The sequence below is a fragment of the Labrus mixtus genome, chromosome 3, assembly GCF_963584025.1.
Source record: "Labrus mixtus chromosome 3, fLabMix1.1, whole genome shotgun sequence".
Taxonomy (NCBI): Eukaryota; Metazoa; Chordata; class Actinopteri; order Labriformes; family Labridae; genus Labrus; species Labrus mixtus.
Window position 1 is genome coordinate 23,300,649 of NC_083614.1, and position 27,873 is coordinate 23,328,521.

The 27,873-nt window shown below is 40.9% G+C and overlaps 2 protein-coding genes and 1 long non-coding RNA gene across 3 annotated transcripts in view; all 3 read right to left on the minus strand.

The window, feature by feature from the left end:
* Window positions 1–242: 242 nt before the first annotated feature.
* On the minus strand, window positions 243–3,865 carry ndufa7 (NADH:ubiquinone oxidoreductase subunit A7). Its single transcript, XM_061033849.1, has 4 exons — window positions 3,748–3,865; window positions 3,446–3,495; window positions 1,354–1,491; window positions 243–461 (listed from the first exon to the last, which is right to left on the minus strand). Exons 1-4 carry the CDS (start codon window positions 3,796–3,798, stop codon window positions 374–376), a joined length of 327 nt encoding a protein of 108 aa, XP_060889832.1. The 5' UTR covers window positions 3,799–3,865; the 3' UTR covers window positions 243–373.
* On the minus strand, window positions 2,462–3,309 carry LOC132972121 (uncharacterized). Its single transcript, XR_009672871.1, has 2 exons — window positions 2,647–3,309; window positions 2,462–2,604 (listed from the first exon to the last, which is right to left on the minus strand). It is a non-coding gene; the product is annotated as an uncharacterized LOC132972121 (long non-coding RNA).
* A 457-nt stretch (window positions 3,866–4,322) lies between the features above and the next one.
* Window positions 4,323–27,873, minus strand: part of mast3b (microtubule associated serine/threonine kinase 3b) — a 35,531-nt gene continuing 11,980 nt past the window's right edge. Inside the window, exons 4-28 of the mRNA XM_061033865.1 lie at window positions 24,724–24,796; window positions 22,177–22,197; window positions 21,773–21,851; window positions 20,371–20,528; window positions 18,779–18,854; window positions 18,288–18,497; window positions 16,036–16,137; window positions 15,150–15,282; window positions 14,254–14,321; window positions 13,965–14,056; window positions 13,567–13,775; window positions 13,306–13,444; window positions 12,968–13,100; window positions 12,707–12,872; window positions 12,307–12,408; window positions 12,052–12,174; window positions 11,724–11,836; window positions 11,048–11,214; window positions 10,702–10,823; window positions 10,420–10,620; window positions 9,889–10,115; window positions 9,557–9,679; window positions 9,284–9,420; window positions 8,534–8,718; window positions 4,323–8,415 (exon numbers count right to left, since the gene is read on the minus strand). Coding sequence (XP_060889848.1) covers window positions 7,367–8,415; window positions 8,534–8,718; window positions 9,284–9,420; window positions 9,557–9,679; window positions 9,889–10,115; window positions 10,420–10,620; window positions 10,702–10,823; window positions 11,048–11,214; window positions 11,724–11,836; window positions 12,052–12,174; window positions 12,307–12,408; window positions 12,707–12,872; window positions 12,968–13,100; window positions 13,306–13,444; window positions 13,567–13,775; window positions 13,965–14,056; window positions 14,254–14,321; window positions 15,150–15,282; window positions 16,036–16,137; window positions 18,288–18,497; window positions 18,779–18,854; window positions 20,371–20,528; window positions 21,773–21,851; window positions 22,177–22,197; window positions 24,724–24,796 — 4,208 coding nt within the window. The 3' untranslated portion in view covers window positions 4,323–7,366. The remainder of the gene's footprint in view (window positions 8,416–8,533; window positions 8,719–9,283; window positions 9,421–9,556; window positions 9,680–9,888; window positions 10,116–10,419; window positions 10,621–10,701; window positions 10,824–11,047; window positions 11,215–11,723; window positions 11,837–12,051; window positions 12,175–12,306; window positions 12,409–12,706; window positions 12,873–12,967; window positions 13,101–13,305; window positions 13,445–13,566; window positions 13,776–13,964; window positions 14,057–14,253; window positions 14,322–15,149; window positions 15,283–16,035; window positions 16,138–18,287; window positions 18,498–18,778; window positions 18,855–20,370; window positions 20,529–21,772; window positions 21,852–22,176; window positions 22,198–24,723; window positions 24,797–27,873) is intronic.

The following is a 27,873-nucleotide window of genomic DNA, read 5'->3' on the forward strand; positions in this document are numbered from 1 at the left end:
CCGACTTCATATTCATCATCACATGGGGGGGCAAAAATGTCCAATTTAAAGTCGGAGAACAACTTCCCAACTCTGAAACTGGGACCATCTGAGGAGCAGATAAATGCAGCATAACTCAGTCATTTGTCAGCTTTTTAATTGAATTGTTATTGTGATGAACTTAAACATGTTATTTAAGTTATAGAATCCCTCTTACACTTTGTGGTTCATTAATTAACTAGAGTAACAAGTTTGACAAAAAGTTTAAATAGAACACATTTTATTCACACTTGGTATTATACAGGATACAACCAATTCATGCAGTGGTCAGGCCGCTGGAGCAGGTTTGGTGGATAAATGAAGTTGTTGGTGCTGAATGGGATAATCCTGCTGCTTAAAGGTATGGTTGGTCTGTGGAGAGAGAAGGCTCCTTGTACACAGCACCCGGGGTCACTGGAGGCTTTGGGGCTTCAACTACTTGACTAGAAGAGATACAAAATATTTCAGAAATAAACATAGGTATTCTATCAATCTTCACAACTTATCTTATCAGTTATCATGGGCCATAAAGATGGCAAATACTTTAGAAGTTAAACCAGCCGACTTACATAAAATACATTAGATCTAAACATCTTTAGCAGATCACACAGATGGATTATTTTGTGTTACCAAAATGTGCAGACATCTCTCATAGACCTCTATAGTGGGATTTAAGATTACCCCTCATTTGTATAATTTGCATTGTCCGCATTAGACAACTACCGCCCTAACTATGAACCTTACTGCATTAACATAATGTGAATGTGTCTGTTTACATGGGTCCCATCTCACTTCTATAACTACTGCATTAAAGATGTTGACTTGGCTGCATGTGGTTATGGTGTAAGTGTTTTCTACTTTTGGTTGCCTTGTCTTTATTGAGTTGTATTTGCTTGTGCTGAATGTATTTGGTCATGTTTACTCTATTTGGTGTAAGGACAACATTTTCACATTGTTGATCTGCTGAAAATGCAAATGTAACACTTCCTGTGTAGGTGTTCAACAGTAAGGTTCCAGCTAAGGGAGTTGACTACAACTTTGAACACAAATAAAAACTGTAAGATCAGAAGTCTCATTCAACATTTGGCTATTTTACAACATTTCCCAAAAGTTGATTTAGTAAGAGATGAACTTGATGTGGAGTGACAGGTGCTTGTTTAGGAAAAGTGTGAATAATCCTGCCAGGTTTATCAGGTCTGCTTGAGCTGCTTGTTATCTTAATTCAGCTTTGTTAAAATGTGTGATATGAAAGTTGTAATAATCAGAGAAATACCCATATCTGGTTAAAACATTAACTATTACCACATGTAAAAATGTACTGATCGAGACATGTACCTGCTAGCTGGAAGAGCCTTCTGTGAAGACATAACGACAGTAGCAGGTACAGACTCTCTACGTCCATCTCTGGTGAAGTAGTAGTTGTTGGCATACTTGTGGCTCGGTCCTACAGGTAGTTTGGGAGGTGGCTGTGTCCTAGAGAAAAAGCATTGTACACAGAATTTAAAGTTAAAGTTGTCCACAAGGAATATAATCAACAAATAATGTGGATAACTGGTGCCTGAATAAGTTTTCAGCCTATACCATAAAATACAAAAGCATTTTTAAAATTCAGTGCATGGAGGTTGGTTTTGGTGTGCCACGCCAAGATCTTAAGGGCCTTAAATGTCTGGGGGGTCGGGAAAGTGAAAACAAATGCAGTGCCAGAAGCGCTGGTCAGATAGGGAATGAACTTACATTAGAACATTTCAGAAGACAACATGCCTCCGTCAGTAGTATTTACAGGTAGTTTTTCTGACAGATGCAGCTTAGCATTTTTAAAGACTTAATATGTTTTCACACTTAAATGTAATAGAAATCAAGTAAATCCTCTGAAAATAACTCTGTGGCCATTTCCGAATAGTCACAGTTCAGTAGGCAGTACGTACTTTTCAGTAGGGAGTTTCAGTATACTGAACTCTCGTGGTCATTCAGTAGGCATTTTTTGTGTCCACCTCAGTACACTGAACATTTCAGTATGGATACTAACTTCCGGGTTTTATGCAGTATGGATCGGATGCGTGCTTTCAGGAAATGAATTGTATTTTACCACCCACAATGCTGTGCGAAATTAAACGTAAATCGTCACTTCACGTGCGCCTCCAAATCAAAACAAACGAGCGTGGATTAATTGAATACATTTTTAATCTAGAGTTAAAGTCCCGACTGAAATCACTACTTTAAATTAACAACAGAAACTATAACAAATGTCTGCATTATTATAAAACCTTTCCCCTCTATTTAAATAATGATTTCACTATTTAAATGTGTCTTTATTGGTTTATTTTACTTTATATTCTGTATCTTACTGTCTTTCATTTGTACTTTCCTTTATGTACTGTATGTTATTTAGTTATTTAATCTGTTTTTTACTTGATTTACATTGTAATATTGTTTTTTGTTTACCTGACTGTATATGAGCATTACTCTTCTTGAATAAAGCTAAACAAAAATAACAAAAAACGGGTGGATGCGGCCGGTTCGGATAACGTAAATGACGTCACTTCCTTACTGAATGAATCAGAAGAAGTAGGAACAAATATCTGCCTACTGTGTGCGCCTACTGAATAGTAGGTATTAACAGTATACAACACGGATAGTAGGTACTGACTACTGACAGATTGAGTAGGTACTTGGCAATTTGGATGCAGCCTGTGAGTCATGACTGTCTACAATGGGTGTAACACCCGAGTCCCACTGTCTGTGATGTTTTCCGAGTCCTATCTTAACTTTATTTACATCGCCGGGACGGCCGGCCGGCTCATCACCTCGTGAATAAAAGTTGTTTAATTGAGGGACTAGAGAAAAGAAGAATAACATTCTGTACTCGCTGCTTAATTGAATGTCACGTAAGCGTTTCTAGATCATGATCAGATGTCGCCCTTGAGCACCAGCATGAAACCAAAACAACTCGCGCTGCATTGTTGTGTCAGCATGATAATGCTAGCGATCTTTATTATGCTCGTATCTTCACACTGCATGTAAATTTACCTGAAATGAGCGTGATCTAGAAACGCTTACATGACATTCAGTTAAGCAGTGAGTACAGTATGTTATTCTTCTTTTCTCTAGTCCCTCAATTAAACAACTTTTATATGTGAGAGGATGAGCCGGTCAGCAGTCCTGGCGATGTAAACAAAGTGAAGATAGGACTGGGAAAACAGTGGGACTCAGGTGTCACACTCATTGTAGACAGTCATGACTCACAGAGTTATTTTCAGAGGATATACTTGATTTCTATTATATTTAAGTGTTAAAAATCGCATATTAAGCCTTTAAGTAGTACTACAGAAAAGTTGCCCGTCGTCCACCTGAACCGTGTTGAAGGACGCTGATCAAATAGGATATCACATAAAGTTTCTGGTGTCCACTCCAGTGAGTAAAGTCTTACCTCTTTGCAACCTCCTCATATCTCAGCTGCAGTTTGGCTTGCAGGTCATGCTGAAAAGTACAACCAAGAGTGAATTAACATATTATAATATTAATAGTTGCTGAAAATAAACGCTAACAACACTTCTAACCTTTTTTTTAAAAACCTTTTGCGATGTATGCAGCCAGCTATCTTAAACTAGCCCAAGTGACTAGCTCCTTAATGCTACTTCAGCTTTAGCGTTCATTTGGCTTATTTGTTGGGAGGTTTCATCCTGTCTCCAACAGGACAAACATAATCTAGTCTGAGAATGTTTTTCTTACCCCAGATAATAAATTGCGAAGCCTCTGAATGATTTTGGTAGCAGTCGCCATGATTGCTGTTGTGAAGGACACGGATTTCTTCTTCTACGATATTAAATAAAGTATTTGGCCGGTCTTCTGCCACCTGGCGGTGTGGGTGTAAAACTGCAGCTTTACTACTGCATTACTATTACTGTATAACTGAATCATTTATAATAATACAGGTAATTATGTAAATCAGCTAAAGGTGGTATTTCAAATCATTGTGCAGACAATAGATCAGTTAATGAGGGAATTTAAACTTTAATTTCCAACCTCAGTAAATTATTTTTTATTTTCTTATTTCTAAGTATTCATTCTTAATAGTTATCGCCAAAATAATAACAGAAATGTAAGATAGATATGCAATCTATCTACATTATGTATTTTCCCTCATTTTTATAGCTTTCAAATAAGTGTGAGATTTTGTAAACATCCTTGATGTGCTGCAGCTGACATATTTTCCCTCACCAGAGCTTTGGCAGAGCACTGTAAGTGGTTAGCAAAGATGAATTACATAAGAATTAAGCAACAGTGTGAGTCAGACAAAGGATGAGTCAAAGAGAAATACAAATTTTATTTGTTGCACAAGAAAACACAGTACAGGCCGACAGCGCCGGTATACCATGCATCAAGTATTACAGATGTGTGCTTGTCTTCATGCAGCATGCACTGAACAGAGGAGTCAACAGGAGAACTCGTGCAGATGTACAACAGTTTATCCTGCCAGTTTGTTCTGAAGAGTAGATTTAACACAAGCTGAGAATCTTTGCTGACCAGTGGCTGACGTTTTCTTTACATTGAAACAGTCACATCACTGTTACATGTTGTTACCGAGGCAGCACAGACTTTCACCAAGTAGAAATCAACCAGGCATCAACTACAATTACATTCATATAAGAAATCAGTCGATATGCTATGTGAAGATTATTCCCATTTATACATTTTGAAGCAAAGTTATACTTGAACTATAAAGCCTTTTAAAAATACAGTCAGAGTACCGGCTGTCTGTGCAAATTGGTCTGAATTGTGTAAATGTTGTAAAATTCAACATTCAAATGTTGAATTGGCTATTTTAGTTTGATTTGATGTTGTTGTGTTACATAAGAAAGCACGTAGAGTAGTTTTAAATCATCCCTCTGCAGCATTACTGTATGACATCTTTTTTTAAATGTGCAAATGTTCAAACAAAACTATTTTTCCACCACAGACATTCAGCTCTGTTAACCATGTCTCATTTTATCCCTTAGCCCAGTTATAAAACTGTTTTTCTCCATTCACTGAAATCTACAAAAGCAGACCTGACTGGTCAATTAAATGCATTTAAATCGCTAAAAGCTTCTCAGCTTAGTGCTAAATTACTCTTACTCGTTATGAACAGATTCAAAAAGAACAAAACAAAAACAAATCAGATATGTTACTTCTGAGTGTGGTTTTCTTCAATGGTATCAAAGAGAGTAGTTTCATCATATACAGCCACAGGTTAAAAACTGTCTGTACAGTACATAGCATGTCTATTCATTGTAAACAATTTTATATGACAGCATCCCATAAGGACATCAGCATGAGATGTAGGGGCATTTTGTAAGGAGGACTTTAATTATGGAGCTTTATCAACACAAGACTCAACAGTAAGTGTGTACAAAATCCAGCAACAGCTAACTATCAAATCAGACCTTAAACCTCTGTCACTGCGGTGGTAAAATGTGAAGACCATCCAGTGGATGTAAAATACTGTTCTGAATTTCTACAGGGATTTCCCTCCAGTCAGAGTTCCTTAAATCCTCATGCCTCAGTTGTCATTGTGCATACTGTCCTTGAACACATTAAGAGTTATACACACAACTTGTTATCAAAATATACATCAATATTTGTACGATACAAAGACATAAAACATTTGTTCAAAGCAGCCCTGGGTTTGGATTCAATGGAAGTGTTTCACTCTGCCAATTTTAGTTCACTTTCAACAGTCACCTACAAAAATACATTAGTGCACTTTTCCCCTTGATGTAAACATCACTACAGGGTAAATAAAGTAGGAATACATTTTTTACGCATGGCATCTCCTGCATGCTCATGAAAAAAAAAAAAATAGAAACCAAAGACAAAAGCTACAGTTTCAGAAAAATACTCCAAAAATATACAAGGATCAAATACATTTCCAGGTACAAAATGTCTTATAAGTTTAGACCAACAAATAAATTCCAAAAGGTTTTGAACAAAAATGATTCCCTCCATGCTCAGAAGACAAAGACTTTGATTTTGGCCGCTCAGTGTTTTGCATGCTATGAGTATTACGTTATCACAGCGAGAGGAAAAGCCATAATGACGCATCGATTTCAGATGCGAGCAGGTGTTAAGTAATCAAACATTTTTCAGATACTTCTTTGTGGTATTACAAAGTTTGGATTGAATAGCCACAAAGCAGAGTGTTACGTTCTGCAATCATCCAGAGCTTCATTTTCAGTACATGTTGTCAAGAACGCAAAAAAAACAACTAAGAAGCCTGTTAATTCTGAGATTACGAACAACACATGGATAAAACTGAGGTTTCACTCGTCAAAGATATGGCTTTGAGGACAATGCACTGACAGCATGGCACATAATAAATACCCTTTTTATGAGTCAGCTTCATCAAGTGTATCAACTTTTAAAGTTTGACTTTGGATTCACCCTGCAAGAAACATGATCAGCGAGTCAGTGGAAGTACTTTTATTTCTGAAAGTGTGACAAGTTGTCAAGAGAAACATTGGCCACATTAAGCTTTTCATGCAGCACATCCTCTGTCCCTACTTGTGTGTTTGTTTTATAACCAATAGTTGTCCAGAGAAAGGGATGATGGGAGGACTTCAGGCATGCAAAGCTTCACAGTTTAAAGAAATATTTAAATGTGAGCATTTTCCCCAATATGCAAAGTAGTGAATGGTAACTTTAGTGTTCTCTTGTAGGATTGAATGCCAACCCAACACAGCAGATAATGAGGATTTTAGTTGTACATTACAGACTAAGCCTGGCTGATCAGAAAATGAAACATAAATCATGTTGCTCACAGTGTGAACCAAAATTAATTCTTAGGTTGTTTCTTTTTGGAGATCTAAATAAAAGCGGTAAAACACCATTGGAAGCTGTACTGATAATGTAAGGAAGAAAAAAATATAAGCACAAATTCAGATTCAGAAATGACCTCTTGTACCTTTTGGTCCTTCAACAACTACACCCAACGTTATCAAATATCAAATTCTGTACTGCAGTAATTCTTTAAAAAATAGACATTTATAAAAAAAAAAAAAAAAAAATCCCAATCCAGTCCAAAGACATAAAAACACATTTGTACAGTATGGATACAAAATGTTGAGCCTTGGCTATACAACCAATGTTAACTTTCCTCTCTCCCTTTATTAATCATCATAGTTCACAAATGTAATAAATAACACCCGATCGTCTGCAATGCCTCAAGGCAAATATTTACAATTACAAAATTCAAGTAAAAACTTCCTCCACTCTCTCTGTCAGCATGACAACTTTGTTGACGAGGTCACCACTTTTTTTAAACACTTGAAAGAAAGATATGATCAGTTGAAATGAGGGCCGTGCTGTGATGTCACTTTCTCTGAGGCCCTTTTTTCTCAGTCTCGTCTCTGCACTCTGATGAGGGTCCAACCTGAGGACCCGAGGAGGAGGAGGTCTCTGCTGCCTGTCTGCAGCTCGTCTCAGCAGGAGGACGTCCCACCTGTTGAGGCTGAGATGAAGTGATTCCCACCTCCAGCTCCGGTTTCTCGTTGGTCCCCTCTCCATCTGAACACGGCTCCCACTCGTCCTGGCCCTCACTCTCTGTGGAGCCCTGGACAGCGATCTGAGGCACCAGTGTGAACCTCCTCACTACTGGCACCTCCAGCTCCACATCCTCACTGGTTTGGGGTCCGGTGAGGATCCAGGCCATCTTGTGCTGCTGCTGCTGTTGTTGTGTTTGAATTCCTGGAGATATTGTTGTCACGGTGACTGTGGTGCTGGTTTTCTCTTCCGGCTCATCAAAGCTCACTTCCTGCACCGCCTCCTGTTTCTTAAAGGAGTCTCGCCGCTCTGATAGGTTGAGTTTTCGCATCACAACAAGCTGCTCGGAACGTTCCAACCTCTGACTGCCCATGTACCCTCCGATGTAGGACCCTCCGCAGGCAACCTCTGCCTCAGAGTCGCCCAGTAGGTCTGCCTCACCGTAAAATGGCACTTCCAATGTGTGCCTGCGGGGTGCATACGACTTCTTATCAGCATGGTACACACCAGAGAGCTTCTCAGCTGACTGCACCCTCTTCAGCAAGGGAGACCGAGGCGGCTCTGCACTTCGGGGCCGGACAATGTGTCTAACGATGGTGGGTGGGGACAGCGTTTTACCATGGTATGCGTGAAGGGTTTTTGCAAAGCCCGAGAGTGGAGAGGGAGATCGCTGCGGAGAAAGAGGCTGGGTGGAAGACGAGGAGTTGCAGGCCAGAGGTGAAGGGGGGATGTTGCTGGTTGACTTCCGGCGGCCTACCTTTGAGTAGCGCTGCGTGCTGAGTTTAGAGCCCAGGCCGTGCAGAGAGCTGGGCCGGATGTGTGCAGCTGGGGAACTGGGAGAGCTGGAGCAGGGAGACGTGCTCTGAGGAGAATTATTTTCTGGGAAGCAGAGGTCAAACGGTTTCAGATGTTGTAAATAAGGTGTTAAAAACCTTTATTACATATTTACTTACATAGGCCACTGTCCAACCGGACTAGAAAGACAAACTGAGCTCACCAAAGGTCTGATGGTCTGGTGCAGGGCTCCGGCACGGTGTGGAGGGGCCGGGGGAGAGGCTGTGTGTCGGGGAGCCTGGAAGACTCTCACTGGAGGAAACAGAGTGGTGGAGTCCTGAGGAGAAGCTGCGGCTGCTGTGCATCACTGTGCTCTGCTTTGAGAGCTTCTTCAAGATGCTTCGTCGCCTAGAAGAAAAAAAGAGTCCGATATAGGACACCAGAGTTTACGTTAGACAGCCAAAATGTCTGGCAGGAAATATGCCAAATAAACAATACTTAACAATACATGTATGTTTCCCAGACATGGACAATATTTGCCGGACATTTGAGGTGTTTTTCCCTTTTCGTGACCTGTATAAGATAACTAATCATGATCGATATGATACACTAATCTAATGCTCAGTCCGGGGTGTGTTTGTCTCTGCATTGTTGTTGCAGACCCTAACCCAAAATAATAAAATAAGTTATAATTAAAATAATCTTGCTATGGTGCGATAATACCGCATTTAGCGCTATTGAGCCACCCTGGAACACCGCGGTGGAAATTCCTTCAACGCAACAGCCCTAGTCAAGGAAAAATAATTACCCATACGATACACTTACTGCATAGTATGTCAGGAGTCAAACACTAGAGGGAGGCAGAGCACTGACAAGTGATGACTTTCACCAGCATCCAACTTTATAAAGTAAACAAATGAGTAAAAGTGTAGAGCAGCAGGGTCTGAAAGAAACCAGAACTTCAGATCCTCACCTGTCATAGTTATCTCTCCTCTTGCTCTTCTTGCTGCGCCGTGCCATCTTGCCTTTGTGTTTGGTCTTTCGAGCTGGACCTACTTTGATTGACGTGTTCTCAAGCGCTATCGTCTGCAGCGCCACCTTGCTGCCACTCTGCACATTTCATAGAAAGCAAAGAAGAGTCCATCGTTAAGGAGTCCAGGGGTCCATGTAAAATTCATCAAACTTGAACAGAATATCAGACGGAAGGATAACGTGTCACAGCAATCAGTGATTTTTTTTTTTGTACCTTCAGCAGTAGTTCTAACACCTCAGTGTGGACCAGGCCTTGGACAGACTCTCCGTTCACGTGGGTGATGAGGTCTCCAGTGCAGAGACCTGCCTGGTGGGCCGGGCTGCCCTCCTCCACACTCTGTTGAAACAGCAACACAGAGAGTGTAAGGAGAGGAGTTTCATTTGAGCATTACATAAGCACATTTCTATGTTCTTTGGTTTGTTGTCATTAGAGTGAGGTCCAATACTACATGTGGACACATGATATATAAAACACACAAGGACATATGAAAGCTTTGTTTTTTTTTTTTTAAAGACCCCAGTTTTTAGCCTTGTTGTGACACCCACCGACACCATGTGATGCACTGTGTAGACATCGCTGTCGCCCATGTAGACCCGGATGGCCTGCAGGGTGAAGCCATACTTCTTTCCAGAGGTGTGGATGACGATGGGAGGCTTGTAGCTGCCGGGGCTGAGTGACAGGTCCCGGCTGGGGGAGGAGTCACGGGACGAAGGGTTGGAAGAGAGAGAGCGTGGGGAGATCGGGCTGGGCTGAAGTCCGCCTGGCGAGTCATCTGGAATAAAAACAGGAACATTTTCCTTTGAATATCAACAGAACATAGTGTGACCAGGCCAACCAACAGCTTACTGCTTCAGAGAGCAAAACAGATTTATGTCATAGTACAATAACACAATAATAACATTACTGAATAGAACGTTTGGGCTACAGATATTTAAAGACAAAAAAACATTGAAATATTCATAGAAATTCCTCAGATTTTCATCCAGGTAAACGTCTGTGTTGTTGTTTTCACTATACTTCTATTAGAAGATAATTCAATCTTAACTTTGATGTTTATTTTGTGTGACTCTCAGTACCTGTCGTGATGATTAGAGACAGAGCTGAGACAGACGCTGATTTAGGAACCTTCCCTCCACAGGGAAGCCTCTGTCTATCTGGTGTCTCCAGCTGGTTCCCGAAGCGTCGAGGGACGGCCGGTTCTTTGGGGGATGAGTGTTTGGCTCCAGTGCTGTTACTGCGAATCCTGATCCTCCGAAGGTTTGACACAACCACCTCAGCTGTTGGAAACACGGGTCATAAGGTGAACAAAAGGTTCAAGATTACTGGTACGTGTTGTGTAACAGTCAGTTTGGACAGACCTTCATCATCTGTGGAAAGAGCAAAGCGGGGCATCGTCTCCAGGCTGTGGGTGCTGCTCATGACCAGAGGACTGGTACTCCTCTCAGACTGGGAGGAGCTGGAGGAGGCCCGAGGGCGAAGGCTACAAACAACCAATAACCAGTTGGACAGGTAAATCAGCTGGTGCAAGAGTCAAAGTGATCAGACAATATACTGTACTGACTGACAGATACAAGAGAATGCTGATAGGGCATGTCAGTGCCGATCAGGGCAACAAGGTGCTAATACAAAAACAAGCCCTAAAGATGACCTAAATGCTCATCAAAAAGGGCATGATAGAACCAATGCATCTGAACTTGTGCCGACCTGGCCATGCGTCCGGCATGTTTTTGCTCCACGCTGTTTTCAGCCGGGCTCGGGGAGAGACTGGTCCCTCCCGTGTCTCCACGGTCTTCCTTTTCCTCACTGTGGCTGCGGTCAGAGGAGAAGCTCAGGTTGGATGGCGTTGCCAGATGTTCTGTGCTGCTGTAAACCTGAACAGTGAACAGGAAAGTTGTTGTGGATCAGCGGGCTGAGGTGAGTACTGAAGTACGGTCCAGAAGCCAACATGGAGGCCTTCTGCTTTTTGGCTAGACTGACCACTTCACAACAGAGATGGGGACTTGATTTCCAGACTTGGACTCGAGTCGCACTTAAGTCGCCTAAAAATGTTACTTTAAAGTTGACTTGGACTTGCCGCTCAAAGACTTCAGACTTGACTCAAACTCAAGGTTTCGCCCAATCTTTTTTTATTTTGTATTTTTGGCTATAAACATTAGGAGCTGAATGTCTTTCCCTCTATCGTGTGAAACCTTCTGCATTTGGTACACAAGTGCACGAGTGGCCAAATTCAACAGGAGACACCATGAAGAGCATGTCACCTGCAGCTGCTTAGTCTGTTTAGTTTCACTCGTATTCTATATATGGCTGTTGAATTTGTTGAATACTTAATTGCATATTCAACGATACTGTGTTGAGTTTTATATTTTATATCAGGCCTTACCTTACTGAAGCGATGGGACCAGGAAGAAAACTGTCTGATTTCCAGGGAAGACTCTTCATCGTTAGTTTCCTCGTCCTCATCAGACGCTAAGTGATGATAACGCTCTGATCGAGCTGAAAACAGGAAGAGGCAAGAAGATTCCTTATTTCAGAGAAATTGACTAAAACATCTTATCCGTCCCACAGTTTGTAAAATGTATATGTATAATGTAATAGATCAAGTATTTTGCTCTAGCGTGTTTTAAATATTGTTGAAAACTGACTCCCTCTTTAAGCTAGAAGTGAGGATGTGGTGCTTTTAAAACAAACTGATTCAAACGGTTTCTTACTGTCAAAGTAGCTGGTGTCATCCTCCGCCTCCAGCTGAGGGATGAATTCAGCTTTCTGCCTCAGGAGTCCGTTCCAGTCCAAACCCAGGAAGAAGGGGTGATGTTTGACGTCTGAGGCTCCACCTACAGACGCAAGGATTTTACAGCCAAAGCAAGTTTATGAAACATTGTCACTGGAGAAAGTTTCAATAAACAAGAAGTGCATTTATCTAATTCCTTCTGTTGTGTGTTAATGAGCAGTAAACTGAGTAGTACCAGTTCCAAGTCGGTCTAAAGGACTCTGTCTGAGCAAGCGGGTGATCAGGTCCTGGGCCTCAGTGGGTAAAGCATCGTCACCTTCAGGCCAAATGATTTCATCTGGAGGAAAAATGAAAACAAGGTTTATAATCACTAAAGCATAATACCCTCTGGCAAAGCTTCTGCTGCAATACTTGAATCTCTGATTGAACACAGCACAGGTTGAATTATGGACCTCAGATGTGTTGGCCTTTGGCATACAACTGAACACTGTTTTGGGAGGTTTTTAAGCTTAAGTTTTAAGTTTGGTAACAGATGTAATGCTCCCAAGTTGAACATTTATGCTAAAATGTGTAGCCATTTAAGATACTCCTCTACTTCTCTGAATGATTAAGCTTTATAACTATACTTTACTCACCGCTGACAACCTGTCCGAAAAGCTCCTCAGGTGTGTCTCCAAAGAATGGAACACAGCCGACCAGGAATTCATAGAGGATAATCCCCATCGCCCACCAGTCCACTGGCTTCCCATAGCCCTGCCTGAGGATCACCTCTGGGGCGATGTACTCAGGAGTGCCACAAACCTGCACAAGAGGAAGAACACAGGTGAGTTTGGGAGAATAGAAACTGCTGCTGACACAGAGTAAAGTAAGTCAAGTTGAGTCGCTGACATTCTCACCTGTTTGTCAATGAACTCTCTTGTGTCTTTCTCCATGTGACCCTCATACAGGTTAGTGGTCATGTTCATCAGGCCAATTTTAGAAAGGCCAAAGTCTGTCAGTTTGATGTGACCCATTGATGTAATCAACAAACTGTTGGATGGAAAAAGACAACATCAAAATCAACTTATGTGTGTTTTTTTTTTTTTTAACGGTTTGTTTACAAACAGGAACAACAAATCTTACTCATACTTCATTTACTTTAATTCATTCTTACAGAATTGGAAACTGGGTTAGGCAGTGCTGGCGTCCTGCAACAATCTTGAACAGAATTGAAGTGGGAGTAGGTTTTTCTTACTTGTCAGGTTTGAGATCTCGATGCACAATACCATAGTTGTGAAGGTACTCTAGGGCCAGGACTGTTTCGGCAAAGTACAATCGTGTCATTTCTACCGGCAGCGGGCCCATGTTCTTAAGCAGGTTGGCACAATCTCCACCTTGAGGAAACAAAACAGAAAACCATTGTTTAGTTATCAGTCCAATCTAAACTACTACTCGCCAGTAAGTAAGCCAGTCTAGATAGGTAGAGCCAAATTAAGAACGTGTTTCTCTATTTTACCTTCCACATACTCCATGACCATGCACAGGTGACGCCTTGTCTCAAAAGAGCAGAACATGGAGACAACAAAGGGGTTCTCAGCAAACGTTAGGATGTCGCGCTCCACAAAAGCCTGCTGGATCTGGTTCCTCAGGACCAGGTTCTGTCGATTTATCTTTTTCATGGCAAACCGCTGGCGGGTCTCCGTGTGCCGGACAAGATACACAGCCCTGTGAAAACCAACATGGCTCAGATTAGACCATCGATCTTTACACTTCAGGGTGAAGTAAACCCTTAAATAAACTTTAAAGGATATTCTCATTGGAAAGGACAGAAAGTTGGCAGCTAAAGCACGTGAAAAACTGATTTAAAAAAAAGGAAAGGAACAGCAGAGGTAGAAACAACGGCTTTCCTCTTACCCATAAGCTCCGTTACTGATGAGTTTGATGGTTTCAAAATCTCTCTCAAGAGGTTTCCTTCTAGTTGGTGTCAGCGTCTGTGGGGCCTTATTCTATAGAGAGAAATCAGAAACATGATGCCAAAGGTTCCTGATGGGCAGGTTTAACAATGTCATACTGTAGAAGATGTAGGGTTTATTTAGACCAGTAGAATATTTTCAGCTTGTAATCCCCTTCCCGTTTGACAGCAGGATCATTCATGTTTATTTGTGCACACGTGCATTAGGTAACAGTAAAGGTGAAAGTTTACCTCCACATTAGCATCTGCTTCCGTTGACATGGAATGACTGGCATCATACTGGTCAAGCTGCACCATGTCTACAATTCAGAGAGAGAGCGAGTGTGTCAGGCGTTGAAGAAGATTCAACCTTTAGCCTGCTTTCCTCTGTCCATGTTACTCTTGTTTCACACCTAGTTAGGGACTTTTCATTGAGCTCTGTTGAACCATGTCAGGATAGTCATTTGTTCATTCTTGTACAGCCACAGACATTTTTATTCTAAATTGAAAGTTCCCCTTTGTCCCCCTTGCTCATGTTCAGTCTCATATTTAGACTTCCTTTTCTTTGACTTTTACTTTCTGTTTTCCTGTCTTGTCGTTTTCTTCTCACTTCCTTATTACATCTCAGATTTTAAATGTATCTTTTCATCCATTTAGGGTGTTTTAAACCAGTGTAACTTTCTCTCTTTCATATTTTTGTAGTACAACATCCTTTATTATTGTCTATTTAGTTGCTTGGATTTTGTATACCTAATAGAGGAAGATTCTAACCAATCCGTCTGCATGGAAAGCACTTTAGCCTCTAACTCTTGCTGTTACTTTAAGCACTATATAAATAAAGCAACTTGATAGTCTGAAACACTCACTTCTCCATAACTACACCTCTCGTCTAAGCCAAAATGGTGTTGGAGTCAGGACTTAGTCTTAAGCAAATGACTTCTGATTTTTCTTATTTTAGGCCAAAACAAAAGCATGTTAATGTATGTTGTTTCATCTAATGTCACATCATCATCCTGTTACGTGCAGACTGGTATAAAACAAACGACCAATTTGTTTGTTGTTTTTGTTTTGATGTTTAGAACGAGAAACCCTTCGATCCCTGTGTGCCCTGAGTGCAGTGCTGAATGTTTTGGCAGAGTATCATTTACCTTCTAATGGGTCTCTTGTCAGACCCAGCTGGCTGATGATGTACCGCGGGATGTCTGTTTTGATTCCCCGTCCGACTTTGGCATGACCCTCTGCGGCCTCGAGTAAGTGATAGAACTCTTCTGGGTCAAACTCCTGTAAACAACATCAAGTCTCATTAACGAGGGCTGACTGAAGCCATTATCCTGCCAGACTGAGCTCAGGGCAGGAGACAACAAAGGCTCATAATCTGTATCACAGGTATAAGTCAAAAGCAACTGAAGACTTTGTTCTTCTTCTTCAGATTTTAAGCTGCTCCAGTTGCTTGTGCAAACAAGTGACTGATTTTTGTTGTTTTAAATGTGGATTTTTATTTATCTCATTTAGATGATCATCCAAACATCCATGTAAAGAAAAAATTAAAATAAATAAATACACTCATGACACTTGGTAATTCATTAGCTTATTTAAAGAGTAATTTTGTCTAGTTCACAGCCAGAAAAAAGACGGTAGTGGTATTAAACCATGAAGAGAGTTAAGGATGAATCTGCTGAGACTATTATTTCAGCTTCTCAGGCTTCCTCCACTACATCCGTAGAATGAAAGTGACAAGAATTTCATTGGTGATGCTGTAAAACATTTCAAAGCAGTACAAAACGTATTTGCAGACCTAGTTACTTTAAATGATCCACATATGTAACGGGACACGATTATCTACAGAAGAGAAAACACCGCTCTGCCAGACTGTCTTCAAAGATCATTACCTTCACATTTCCACTTTGAAAGGGGGGATAAAAGGTCAGAAACCCATTTCAGAGTCCTACTTAAACTTGAACTGACTTCCAACTCATTTCAGTCAAAGTAATCTCATTTTCAATTAGGAAGAGATGTTCTCCCCCCTCAACTTACCAGACACTCCAGGAGGCGAGCTGGCCGAGAGATTATGATCAGGATCTTCTTCACCAGCTGGATGATGACGGGTACCTCCTCGCTTTCAGAGCGCTCGTAGGCCTGGAAAACATGTGAGCGCAGCGAGCAGTTTGTTTATGTAATACTTTAATCCGACAGGCCCGTCACCAAACGCACAATAATTAAAAAAAAAAAAAAAAAAGATCGACCCAGGTTATAAGCATACTTTAAACCCCCAGGAAACATGTGTATAGGAATATTACAGCACTGTTCTTGATGTGAAATTGTGCATTAAATGTGTTTGTATTGTGAAGGCACGTGACTTTCATTGGAAAATCTTGGAAAAAGGATTGAAGGAAAAGCACTACTCATTATTGAAATGGGACAAAGAAAGCACACTAAACACAGTGTGTTAAAAGCAGATGAGGTCAGCATTCATAGAAATGTGACAACAGAAGCTGCTAGACAGAAATGCGTCAGAGAGGACATCACTCAAAGCCAAAAGGAATTATGAAGATAATCAGAGGGGTGGTTGGAGTCCTAATGAGTCATACACTGCCTTGTTTTTAGTCAACTGGAGCACCAGTCTGTTTTAGTTTAAACACTGGCTGCTTAGTATAATAAACATGTCTGACCAAGTCATATGCATGTACAGCCTGACCATGACAACATCTGTATAGAGGATATGCACTGACATCACTATTCCACCGGACCATGGGCGTGGTAGGGGACACGACAAAAACGGGCATTAAAAAAAACTATTATCTTCTTCAATTTAGATCATCTGGACTCAAGATCCCCACACTTTATTAGAGATACATTGGGCTGTGGACACTTACATTTGGCCAGAAATAAGTTTTCCTGACATTTATAGGATCCAGTTGTTTCTCCCTATTTCAGGGATCCATTTGTTTGTTTGTTTTACTTTAGCTTTCAGTAGTCTCTAGAGTCAATGACAAAACAGCGGGGTGTATTCAAAGTGAATTTAACTCACCCAGGCTTACTCTAAGCTACCTCGATTTTAACACCTGTTAAACTTTTGCTGCCCTACCGTCTACTCCTAATGTCCCGTTCATTTATTTCTACTACTGAGTGGCCCTAACTGTAGTCACTCCATCTATGGTGACATCACATGCAAAACCTCTATATATATCATCTCTTTTATAAATGCAAAGCTGTGGTTGGTAGCTAGTTAGCTTAGCTTAGTATAAAGAGCTGAAACCTGGCTTCATCCAAAATTTAGAAGATTTTCATACTAGCATCTTTAAAATGTCAAACTAAGTTTCCAACAGTGGAGTAATCCAACATGTTTGTGTGATAACCCAGACTGATCTTATTTGATCTCCCGGAGCTTTGTCTTATTTCTAAGTGGTTGTCTTAAACATTTACTCCTCATAGTAGTAACGTTTATGTCCTGCTTGATACAAAGATGAAAAATAGCATTTTAAAATAGCATCTGAGCAAACATGTCACATTTTTACAAAGATTTGAGGTTGACAAATAAAGAGCTCCGGGATTAGGTTGAAAAGTATTTCTCAATAAATCTGCTTTTATTGTTTAGCTTTTATTGGTGTTGCACATGAGTTTACTTCTCATCTCTCCTGCCAAAAATAAATAAATCTGTAACTTTATCGATTTCCGAGGGAAGAGCTTACAGATAATAGAAGGTCAAAACAAAAATGTTACAGCTTTTACCAACTACTATTATTTAGTATCACTGAATACTTCAACTCCAAAGAACCTTTAGATGACTGAAAGTCTATTTCATCCCTGAATCTTTCGGACCAACAGGTTTTGCAAACAAAGTGGGTTTTGAGGTTTGCGTGGCATTTGTTCCACTGTATGGGAACAGACTTATCAGTTCAGCTGGAGGTACGGCGAGTCGGCCGTGCCTTCTGTCTGACAGCATGCCGAGGAACAGGGGAAGAGGTTGCTATAGAAACTAACATTTTATCCCTACACAGATAAGATCTGTTACAAAAAAGACTGCTCGCCATCTCTGGCAGTTTCCACGACCTGTTCTCTTTTGTGCGCCTTTGGCTATGAGACAGTTATTGAGTGACGCGCCTGAATGCACCCCGGCTCGATTAATCAGCTTTCATAACTGCACCGCATCTTGTGATACATGACGAGTTCACGTGTAGCAGCTCTCTAGATAATTACTGAATTTAATCAGATACCGCAGATTTAATTTGGTTTACCTCACATTTTGACAGACATCATTTCTACACAAGCCCTGCAGTTTTCCCCACCTCGTGAAGCAGCTTTTCCAGCTTCTCCTGCAGCTCTGCAAAGTAGCGTGAAGTAACCAGGTCTTTCTGGGATTTGTCCAGGCAGTCTCTGACCAGCTCCACCAACTGGTGCTGGATGAAGCCCAGCACGCCGTCGGCCAGCGGGAGGGAGCTGTCTGGAGAGAGGTGGGTGATTATCTCAAACAAGCGCTCCTCCATCTGGGCTGTGGCCTGCAGGAAGGACAAGCACACAACCACAGAGTTACAGCATTTTATGACCCAAGAATTAAGATTTGTACTCCCATTGGAACCAAATGATCATTACATTTCTTCGGTGGGTTTAGGTGATAGTTGATTATTGTTGGCCAACTGCTAAGACGGTTTAATACGCTCACAGTCAGTTCCAATCCTGGCTGTACCTACTCTATTCAGTTGGAACAACACGTGTGCAACAAGAAACAAAAGAAAAAAGACAAAGAAAAATAGAGAAGTATGGATTTTCTAGTCCTTACCTTTGGAAAGCGTTCTTTGTAAACATGGTTCATCATAACGATCTCATTATCGAAGGAGACGCTCGAACGTCCAGGACTGCAACAGAAACAAAGAAATCCATTAATACATTTAAATTGATCTAAAAATGTAAACGATATCAGTCTTCACATTCATGAGACTTATATTGATGAACCTGAATAAAAACATGTAATATGTCAGTGTGTGTGTGTGTGTGTGTGGTGTGTGTGTGTGTATACACATCTGATTTTCCACTCAACACCAGAAACCAGTGTGTCTGGTTTTGTATTTTATGTGGTAGCGCTTAGCTGTAAGAGTCTCTTTTGTCTTTGTGGATTAACGTGTTCTTTACACATCACCTGACACAAATAAATATAATTAACTAAATGACTGTACGCCTTTGAACTAGGAAGGAGTCATTATGTCATCAAGGCCATCGTGGTTCGTCTAGAGATAACCCAAAAGTCAACTTCAGTTCAGCCCGCCCAATCCAAACATAAACAAATCAATAATACATTCTCTGTTGGCTTTGCCTGGAAGATCATTCTTGAGGTCAACATCTACAATTGTACACTCGATCTCCTCCTGCTGAAGAAATACTGCAGGCCAATATTCGATTTCAGCCGCTCTTGAGCTGGTAAAGCTTCAGAGCAGATTCGCCTGTCGTGTTTCCAGGTTTGTCTTTTAGATGTTTCTACTCTGACAGCAGAGGTTGTTCTTGGTAAAAAATCTGTAAATAATCATCATCACTTAATTAGTCATTTACTGCATCACCACTCGAGCCGAAACACCTTGCTTGAGGAAGCTCCAAACAGAACAGATGGAGGGAAACCTATCACAAGCAAACAGGCTCCCTGAGCTGTTTTTTGTCATGAAAGGCGCCTCTGTTAGAGTGGATGGCTGCTGCCCAACACACACTGCAGCAACTCATCATGGCTCTCTGCATCAGGCACCCCCCCCCCCCCCCCCCGCAACCACCCCCACCCTCAACTACAGTTCAGCAGCAAGATCCCTGAGGCGCTCTGTTAGCTAGCATGCCCACGCACTGCACACCATGGTGCCAGAACACAGAGCATGCAGGCATCACACAAACAGCGCACAGCAGAGCCAACAGACTAAGTTGTCAGAAGCACAGAGGTCTGCAGTGAGATCTCCGTCCGCCCGTCGGCCAACAGCCCTGTGTAATCAATCCGAGACGCCAAATGCTGTTTGCTTGAAAGTTTGTCTTGGTCGTGCAGACATCTGACAGTCAGTACATAATAACACCATGCACCTCATGAACAGTGAAAACATGCAATCACTATTGAAGGTCTAAAAATACTCGTCACACACACAAAAACTTAGTAGAACCCGAAAAAGGTATGATGACGCTTTAAAACCCATTTATTAGTTTGATAAATGAATCTCCAAGCTTTTAAAACAGACGCTAGGCCATCTGCGCCCTGTGCTTTTCAAAACATTCAGACTTAAAGCGAAGATGGTTCTATCCGATTGCGATGTATAATGAGCAGTTCTACTTTCTAATTGTATACAAGGAGTCACCGTTTTACAAACAAGACTCATTCTGTCACATTCTGAAATCTGGATTAGCTACCTGAGGCTCCGAGATCGAGGTCTAATGACCGTGGCTGGCCGCCCATCTTCATCAGCCATGCTGTCCGTGCTGCGGAAGTGTCTAAAGAGAAAGTGCAGCTCATCTTGTGTCGGCTGGTATGGAAGCTGGTGAAGGCGCTCCTGGGAGGACGAGGAGGACTGCAAACACAAATCCACAGAAATTATTTTATTTTCCGTTCCGAATAAAAAGTCAAACATACAGAGACTCGGCACATGTTTGTAAGAATATTCACCTCCTAAACTCAATTTACAAAGCCTTGGGTGCCACAGTGGATGTTTAAAGAGACCCAGATTAGAGTAATTTTCCACGTCTACGAAGAAGCTCAGTGAACTCTTTTCAAACTAAGCTGGACACAGTGTACATTTTCAACATTCTGTTTAATTATGCGGCCCCTGTGTCCTGGACAGAAGAGGGCCAGAGGGACGGCATCTGTGAAGTCTCTTTCTAAGGCCTCAGTATAAAGAGGGCAGCGAGGGCCACTGAAGAACTCTATTGTCCACACTGACCTCTGGGTTTTGTCTACCCAATAAACATCTTTATAAAAGCTGCACATGGCAGACCCCCCCCCCCCCCCCCATCCCCCATGCAAACTATTAATTTGAACACTGACTCATTCAGTAAAAGAACACAAACACAGCTTTGATATAAAGATACATTCTGTGAGTAATAAATAGTAGGAATTGATATTAGCTTTACAACAGTGTGTCTAAAACTCTCATTAATAACATTATTAAAGGGCATTGAAGAGAAACTGAACTTGTGTGATCATACACCCTTTGTTCCAGGGTCTGAAAAGTTTCTAACTTAAAGGCGTTTTACAACAGAAAGTGTCTGATACCTATGACCAAATGTTCTGTTATTTTGTAACAGATGGACGGTATTTCAGTGTAAATAAAGAGGAGACACAATGGTGCCGCCTCAGAGACCCCACACTGAGAACCGAGGTTCAAATGCGTAAAAACATCCGATTCAAAGCCAAGTTGGTAGAATCACTACGGCTGTCAATAAGAAAGGAAAAGAGAAATGTAAAAAAAGATGTGGTGTTGTGAGGCTTCATTGAAAAGCTGTCTATTCAACACTGTAATATAAATATTTGATCTAATAACCAAAACAGTGCAGAAACACCCACACTCCCATTTCATCCTGTTCTTTAACATAACATACTTACATGGACTGTGTGTGTATTACTTTTAACACAGAGTAGCACAGACGGGAGAATGACTAATCTGAGCAGATGATGGAGGAAAACAATTAACGGTTTGTCATCTCGCTCTTGGCGTGAGCTGTAATGTGCTATTTGGGCTGGGTGAGGTGTCAGAAATGCCTGGCCGCCATTTATTGTGGGGGGTGGGGGTTGGTTCCATGATTTAGGATGACTTACGGAGACAGTGGAGCTCGGCGGGTTGGTTCCATAGCCAGAAGAGGGGAGGGATGCCAGGGACCATCTCCGGCCCTCAGCTCTGAGAGAAAAGGACACGCATGTTACATAAGCCTCGGCAGCACAGGCATTAGTTAACATTTCATACGTGAAAGTCCTTACATAACACACAGCAAAGGAGCCCTGTGACTATGAAAAGCATGAAATTAATGTCTCGTTCTCTTAATCCTAAATAAAAAGGGGTCAGTGCCCTCACTTGATTTTCAGGAGCTCTTTTGCAAATGAAAATGTAGCTCTACACACTCACTCAATGAGAGGCATTTGTCTTTTATGAAATACAAAAACAACATCCACACATGCTTTTAAAGTCAACAGACATGGTGCTAGAATTAAAAAAAAGAAGCTACCTGTCGGCACGAGCCATGTGACTGAGTTCACGAAAGCAGCAAAAAAAAAAGAAAGAGAAAAGCAAAGAGTTTTCAGTGAGTTTTAGAAACCTCGCACAAGTGACGCTGTGACCCCTGGCATTCACATGAGGGATTAGTCCTGACAGTGTTGCCTTCCTTGCCAGTTTGCATTTGTCCTGACACATGGACTAGCTTGTAAAGTAAATTAATCCAACCTTATAGTTTACAGGAAACAATTCTTCATTTCAAAGCCCGACTAATCAAAGGAGCCTTTCTGCAATTCAAATGTTGCAGAAGCAAACAATAAAAAAAATTTAAAAAACACACCAAAGCTGCAGAAAATAAAAATAACATAAAGATTATGTATTAGAACATGAGCCCTGATGTTTACAAGAAGCAGAAACGAATGAATTTATTGGAAAAAGAATTCCAGTGGAAATCGCAGGCTGAGTAATTGCTTTAGAAGGACGGCGACTTTCTGATTGAAATCTATTCACAGGCCCTGAGTGATCAACCACAACATCCAAAAGAGAAGTTGAACAGGCCAGACAGACACATTGTTGTTCAATAGAACACTTCAACATATCAAGCCCGCCCCCCCAAAAAACCAAAACACTTCCACTGAATATTTGTGTCTGTTTCATTTCCTTGTCAGTGCATTTCATGAAAACTGACACAAAATAAAAAATAAAAACAAGAGGGTCCAACAGAAATTAACAGGGTCACTGATTGTTCTGCAGGGCTTTGAGTCACTGGTACTGCAGCGTAAACAGAGGATGGCTCTTGGAGGAAGTGTGTTTTTTTTTTTTTTACTTTGTGCTGGCAGGGTTTGATATTAATTTAATCTCACACAGTGATATAGGTAACCGTTATACTTACTTTGTTTTCCTTAAGGATTTACATAGGACAGTGACTTTTTTTCTCCTCTTTAAACAGCCGTAAAACTTGAAAAAAAAAAAAAAGGCTTATTCACAGATTACCATTCATCTTCTTGATAGTAAGTCAACATGGCGTTACTGATGCGAGCACTCATCTGCTCAGAAGGTGTTGTTTTTCCATCATGTTCCCATCGTATTTAAGAGCGAAGCACCTGAGCTGCTCACTTGCCGGCTACAAATGCCTAAAGCGAGACGAGCATGTTGCTATGGGAACCGGGCAGAATGATGTTCAAGGGGGTCCGGGGGGGGGGGGGTACCCTCTATCTAACTGCACTCATCCTGCTGAAGAGGAGTCGACTGGAAGGAGACCTGACGGAGGGGGGGGGGGTAAAAGCTCCAGGCTGAGTCAGCCTTAGTCACCTCTCTGCTGTTTCTCCACAGCTTCCAGACTGTCTGCCTCTGTCCCAGCGCACACACACACACATGCATACACACACTCACACACACACATATACAATCTGACAGGATACCCACCGAGTGTGTTCACGCATTTGATATATTTTATCACTGAGTTATTAATTGGATTTTTGTCCACTTGGGTTCACACTAGCAAATGGCACAGTTCCAGTGCTGTAAACAGACGACTCAGAAATCAAAAACTGACTGTAGTTTCTCAGATTACAACTAATCATAAGAGTTGTTGTGACACTGATAAATATATAGCAAATACATCTGATAAAGCCTACAGTTTGGTGTATCTCATTTGCAAGAACAGCAATTAATGTCAATTCATATTTCACCAAAGCAGTTCCCTACACTGAAAGAAAACATTTAACAGCTGCCACTAGTAACTACTGTTCAGCACTGGGTTTCACCAACTATGTATAAATTCAAACACAGCCTAGTTTTAACATCATGTCTATTTTAGATGGGTGTTGCACCATCTGAGATAGTTCCAACGTAGGCATAAATTACACCTTCAATCTTAGAACTAGCTTGTAGCCTCTGCTAGGATCAGAGATTTACCGTACATGTCTTACCAGAAGACATTACCAGAAGTTAAATTCAGCCGTTAGTCCGTTCAGAGACCATTAGGCAGGAGAGGTGACGCTCTAACAAACACCGCATTAAGAAAAATGCTTTTCACTGATTAGTCACATGAAGTTAAAACGTAGTTTCTGCTGCAATGTTGTTCTTCTACTAGTTAATCTGAACCTTACGCAACCAAACAATGAGACAATTTAAGTGACAAACTAAATAGTTTTGACGTTTAGTTTAGTGTGGACTTGACTCGTAAATAACTGAAGCAACGAGCCACAGGTCAGTATCATTCAACATTAGCACACCACAACACTGCGCACTGAAGGAGAATGTTGAAACAGTCTAAACTAAGGAATGTTTGGTCATCAAAGTGTCCCCTTTACACATTTAAAGTAACAAGAGGTTTCTGATAAAATATGAATAATGCCTGAGTTTCTGCGTTTGAACAGAGAGTGTCTTTAATAGGAAAGGGCTTATGGTTAGGACGTTACTGTTCACCCCAGAGTAAATACTAACTTTCATATCTATAAAGCTCAAAGAAATGTACGATACATCTTTAAAAAAATACCCTTCTTCTTATTGGTTTAAATGGAATATAATATATAATATATAAGATGTGGTGACATACCTTCGGGCAAAGGGAAAGTTGAGGCAGGCACTGGTTGACACATTTCTCGGGCTGTCCAGAGGGCTGCTGGCAGCTAAAAGGGAAAGGACAATGTTACTTACTTAGCAGTGCTTTTCACACCTGCAATAATAAACTCGTGAAAATAGAACAGAGAAGTCCACTTTGATGCATTAACAAGCTGAAATGTTGCAACAACAACAACAACAAAAAAAGGGATGATGTAATCTAATGCAGCAACCCCCCTTTAATCTACGCATGACCCAGCAGCGTTAAGCAGCTCCTCGGGAAGGTCAAATATATCATCCTGGTTTGACTTTTCCAAACATTACAGCACTTTGTCAAATAATCTTAGCTCCAGGGGAAGTCTCCTCCAGTTTAGAGCCTCAACACAGGTTTTTTTTTTTTTTTTAAGTTTCGGTTTTGGTCAACATTTAAAAAAAAATCTCCCTAACCAAAAAAATACAGTGATATGATAACTACACAATTAACAAAGTTACAAATAATTACACTAGGAAAAAAAAGGCTTTGGCTAATTATGCGAACCCTTTTTACATAACATACCCTGTTCGGCAACTCTTGAACTACACACCAAAACAGAACAATGTTCTATATGATTGTCACAAAAAGGAGGGAAAAAACAAAAAAGTGAGGTCTGGGTACACGAGAGACTGTGGTGACATTTACATGCATGTGGTTGAGTACCAATTAGAACACAAAAGAGAGAGACCCAATTAGAAGCTGATTTCACTGAGTGATGAGATAATCCTGTGTGATTGAGTTCAAAGGGGAGCATCTACATTCTGCTGCTATGAGGAGCTCTTGATAAAAACTCTTTTCATAGAGAGCAGCTGCTTCATGGCATTAGAGGGCTCTGCGCTGTCTGTACTAATGTTGATTTTAGAAAGATGGAGATCAACAAGCATTGTTTTAAAATACCCCCCCCCTACACACACACACACACACACTTTAATTATCTTCTCTTTGTGCTCTGCTATCTCTTCAATCACAGTTCAACTCGGGAGTCGACATTTGAGAGACTACAACTTTCAAGTGTGTGACAAGATTTCCCTTTCGCAACAATGATGATGTGTCAGCCCTGAACCGGGACCCTTCAAGAGGGATTACTTTCAAGACTGTGATCACAGTTGGAGCTACTCCAAAAAAAATCAGCCTTGCCACATGTTAGCAAAATCACCTTTTTGCAAATGTAAGGTATTGGTGTACATTAGTGCCTATGCAGGGCTGGCTCGTGGCATAGGCAGTATAGGCAAACGTTAGGGGCGCCAGCCTCAACAGGGGGCGCCGACTGCGCCCCAAATGAGTGAGGCTGAAAAGTTGAAGATAAGAAGAAGAAATACAAAGAAAAATGTGCTTAACTATCACTTAATATTATTTGATCTAATATCATTTTCATGCTATTATTTAATAATGACACAAAAGATGCCATGAAAACACAACTAGGCCGACTTCACATATTTAAAAAGGCTCTATTTTCTTGCCTCCAGCTTGACACGGCGCATCACAACACAGCTGCTCGTTAACTGCTCGTTGTGGAGGAGGAGGGCGGACGACAGTGAGTGACACGGACCATACCGATTAATATCACGTTTAGAAATGACCGTGATGTAAAAAAAAAAAAAAACAACAAAGCCCTCGGGAGCCCGCAAGGACTTGAAAAAGAAGAAGAGGAGGAAGAATATGAAAAGACACAGAGGTAACGTGCTGCACGGATCAGTTATTTATCTGTTGCAGTTAAGCTAGCTTGTAATGGATGGATGATAGTAACGACCGTGTTTCCTAATTCCTAATCAAAAGCTCAAGTTAACATTTCCACTGTACATAATAATAAACATGTTCATAAGGTAAAGATTAATCTTGTTAAGAAAATAACCAGTGTAAAAACTTTTGTTCTTATGTTGTTCTGGACACAAAACCTACTTATATATTTATTGACATCTTTGTTTACTTAGTTAGCTTTCACCCTAGTCGATTAAAATGTTTACTTACCACCTTCTGTTGTCATTAATAGTTTTAAGCTCTTGCATTTAGAGTATAGATGTCTAAGAGCATGAATGCATTTTGTGCCAGAAGTCCTCACTGAATAGATATGTGTGCATGCTGTAGGTCTGGTTGAAAGCAAAACTATGCTGAGTTTTCTGTACTGCTTTGAAAAGAAAATAATATTTAAAAAACACACTATATTATAAAATGCAGATTGTTTCACAAATGCTCATCTTCTCTTTCCAGATGCAATCCTAAACATTTAAATCCATCCCCTGCTGTCCCTGGGCCGTCTGTGACCACTTCTGCTCCCTGCACTGTTTGATATTGTTTGTTCTGTAACACTATGTATTTACTTAAGAGATATTAGTGTTATTACCATTTTATTAATGTTTGTCTACAAGTATTTTTTATTTTTTAAATAAAGAAATTCTGTGAAATATAAAGCTGTATGCCAGTTTTCATTAAGTTGATGAATATAGTCTTTTGGTGGTCAAACTTTCTGCAATATAAGGGACAACCGCTGAAATCTTGGCTAGGGCACCAAAATGGCGAGGGCTGGCTCTGTGCCTATGAATAACAAGAAACACCTAACTAGGGTTTTATCAGTAAGTAGCACAGACAGCGTGACGTTCAGAATGAAGAAAATCAAAACCATGTGTTTATCTTAAATGAAAAAGAGATTACATTTAGGTCCATAATATATCCTATTTCCATTTTCTCTTCAGCAGTTAATCTATTACATTTCCTCGCTGTCTTTCCATCGCTCTTCTCCTCTTCTAACCATGACCATTTACCTCCACACACTTCTTTCTAAACGTAACCCCTCCAGCTTCTCGCCGTGTATTCAGTGCAATAACATGCCGCCTGTTAGTGTCTGACGTCTCTCTCAAACTAATTAATTCAATGATGTTGATGTTGCCGTTTGATAGCAGGCGTGACTCATTGTCAGAGTCAACCTGATACTGGCTAAAGTGCAGCTGAAAAGTTCGTGTTAAACGAGCTTAACGGTGTATTAGTGAGCATGTGGTCAGGCAAGGTGCCCTACAGCCTACAAACAGTAACGTGAGACCAGCTGATATTTTAGTGGCACCCTACAGGAGAAACAATGACGTGCTCCTCTGCAATTTTAATTCGAAATCATCAATC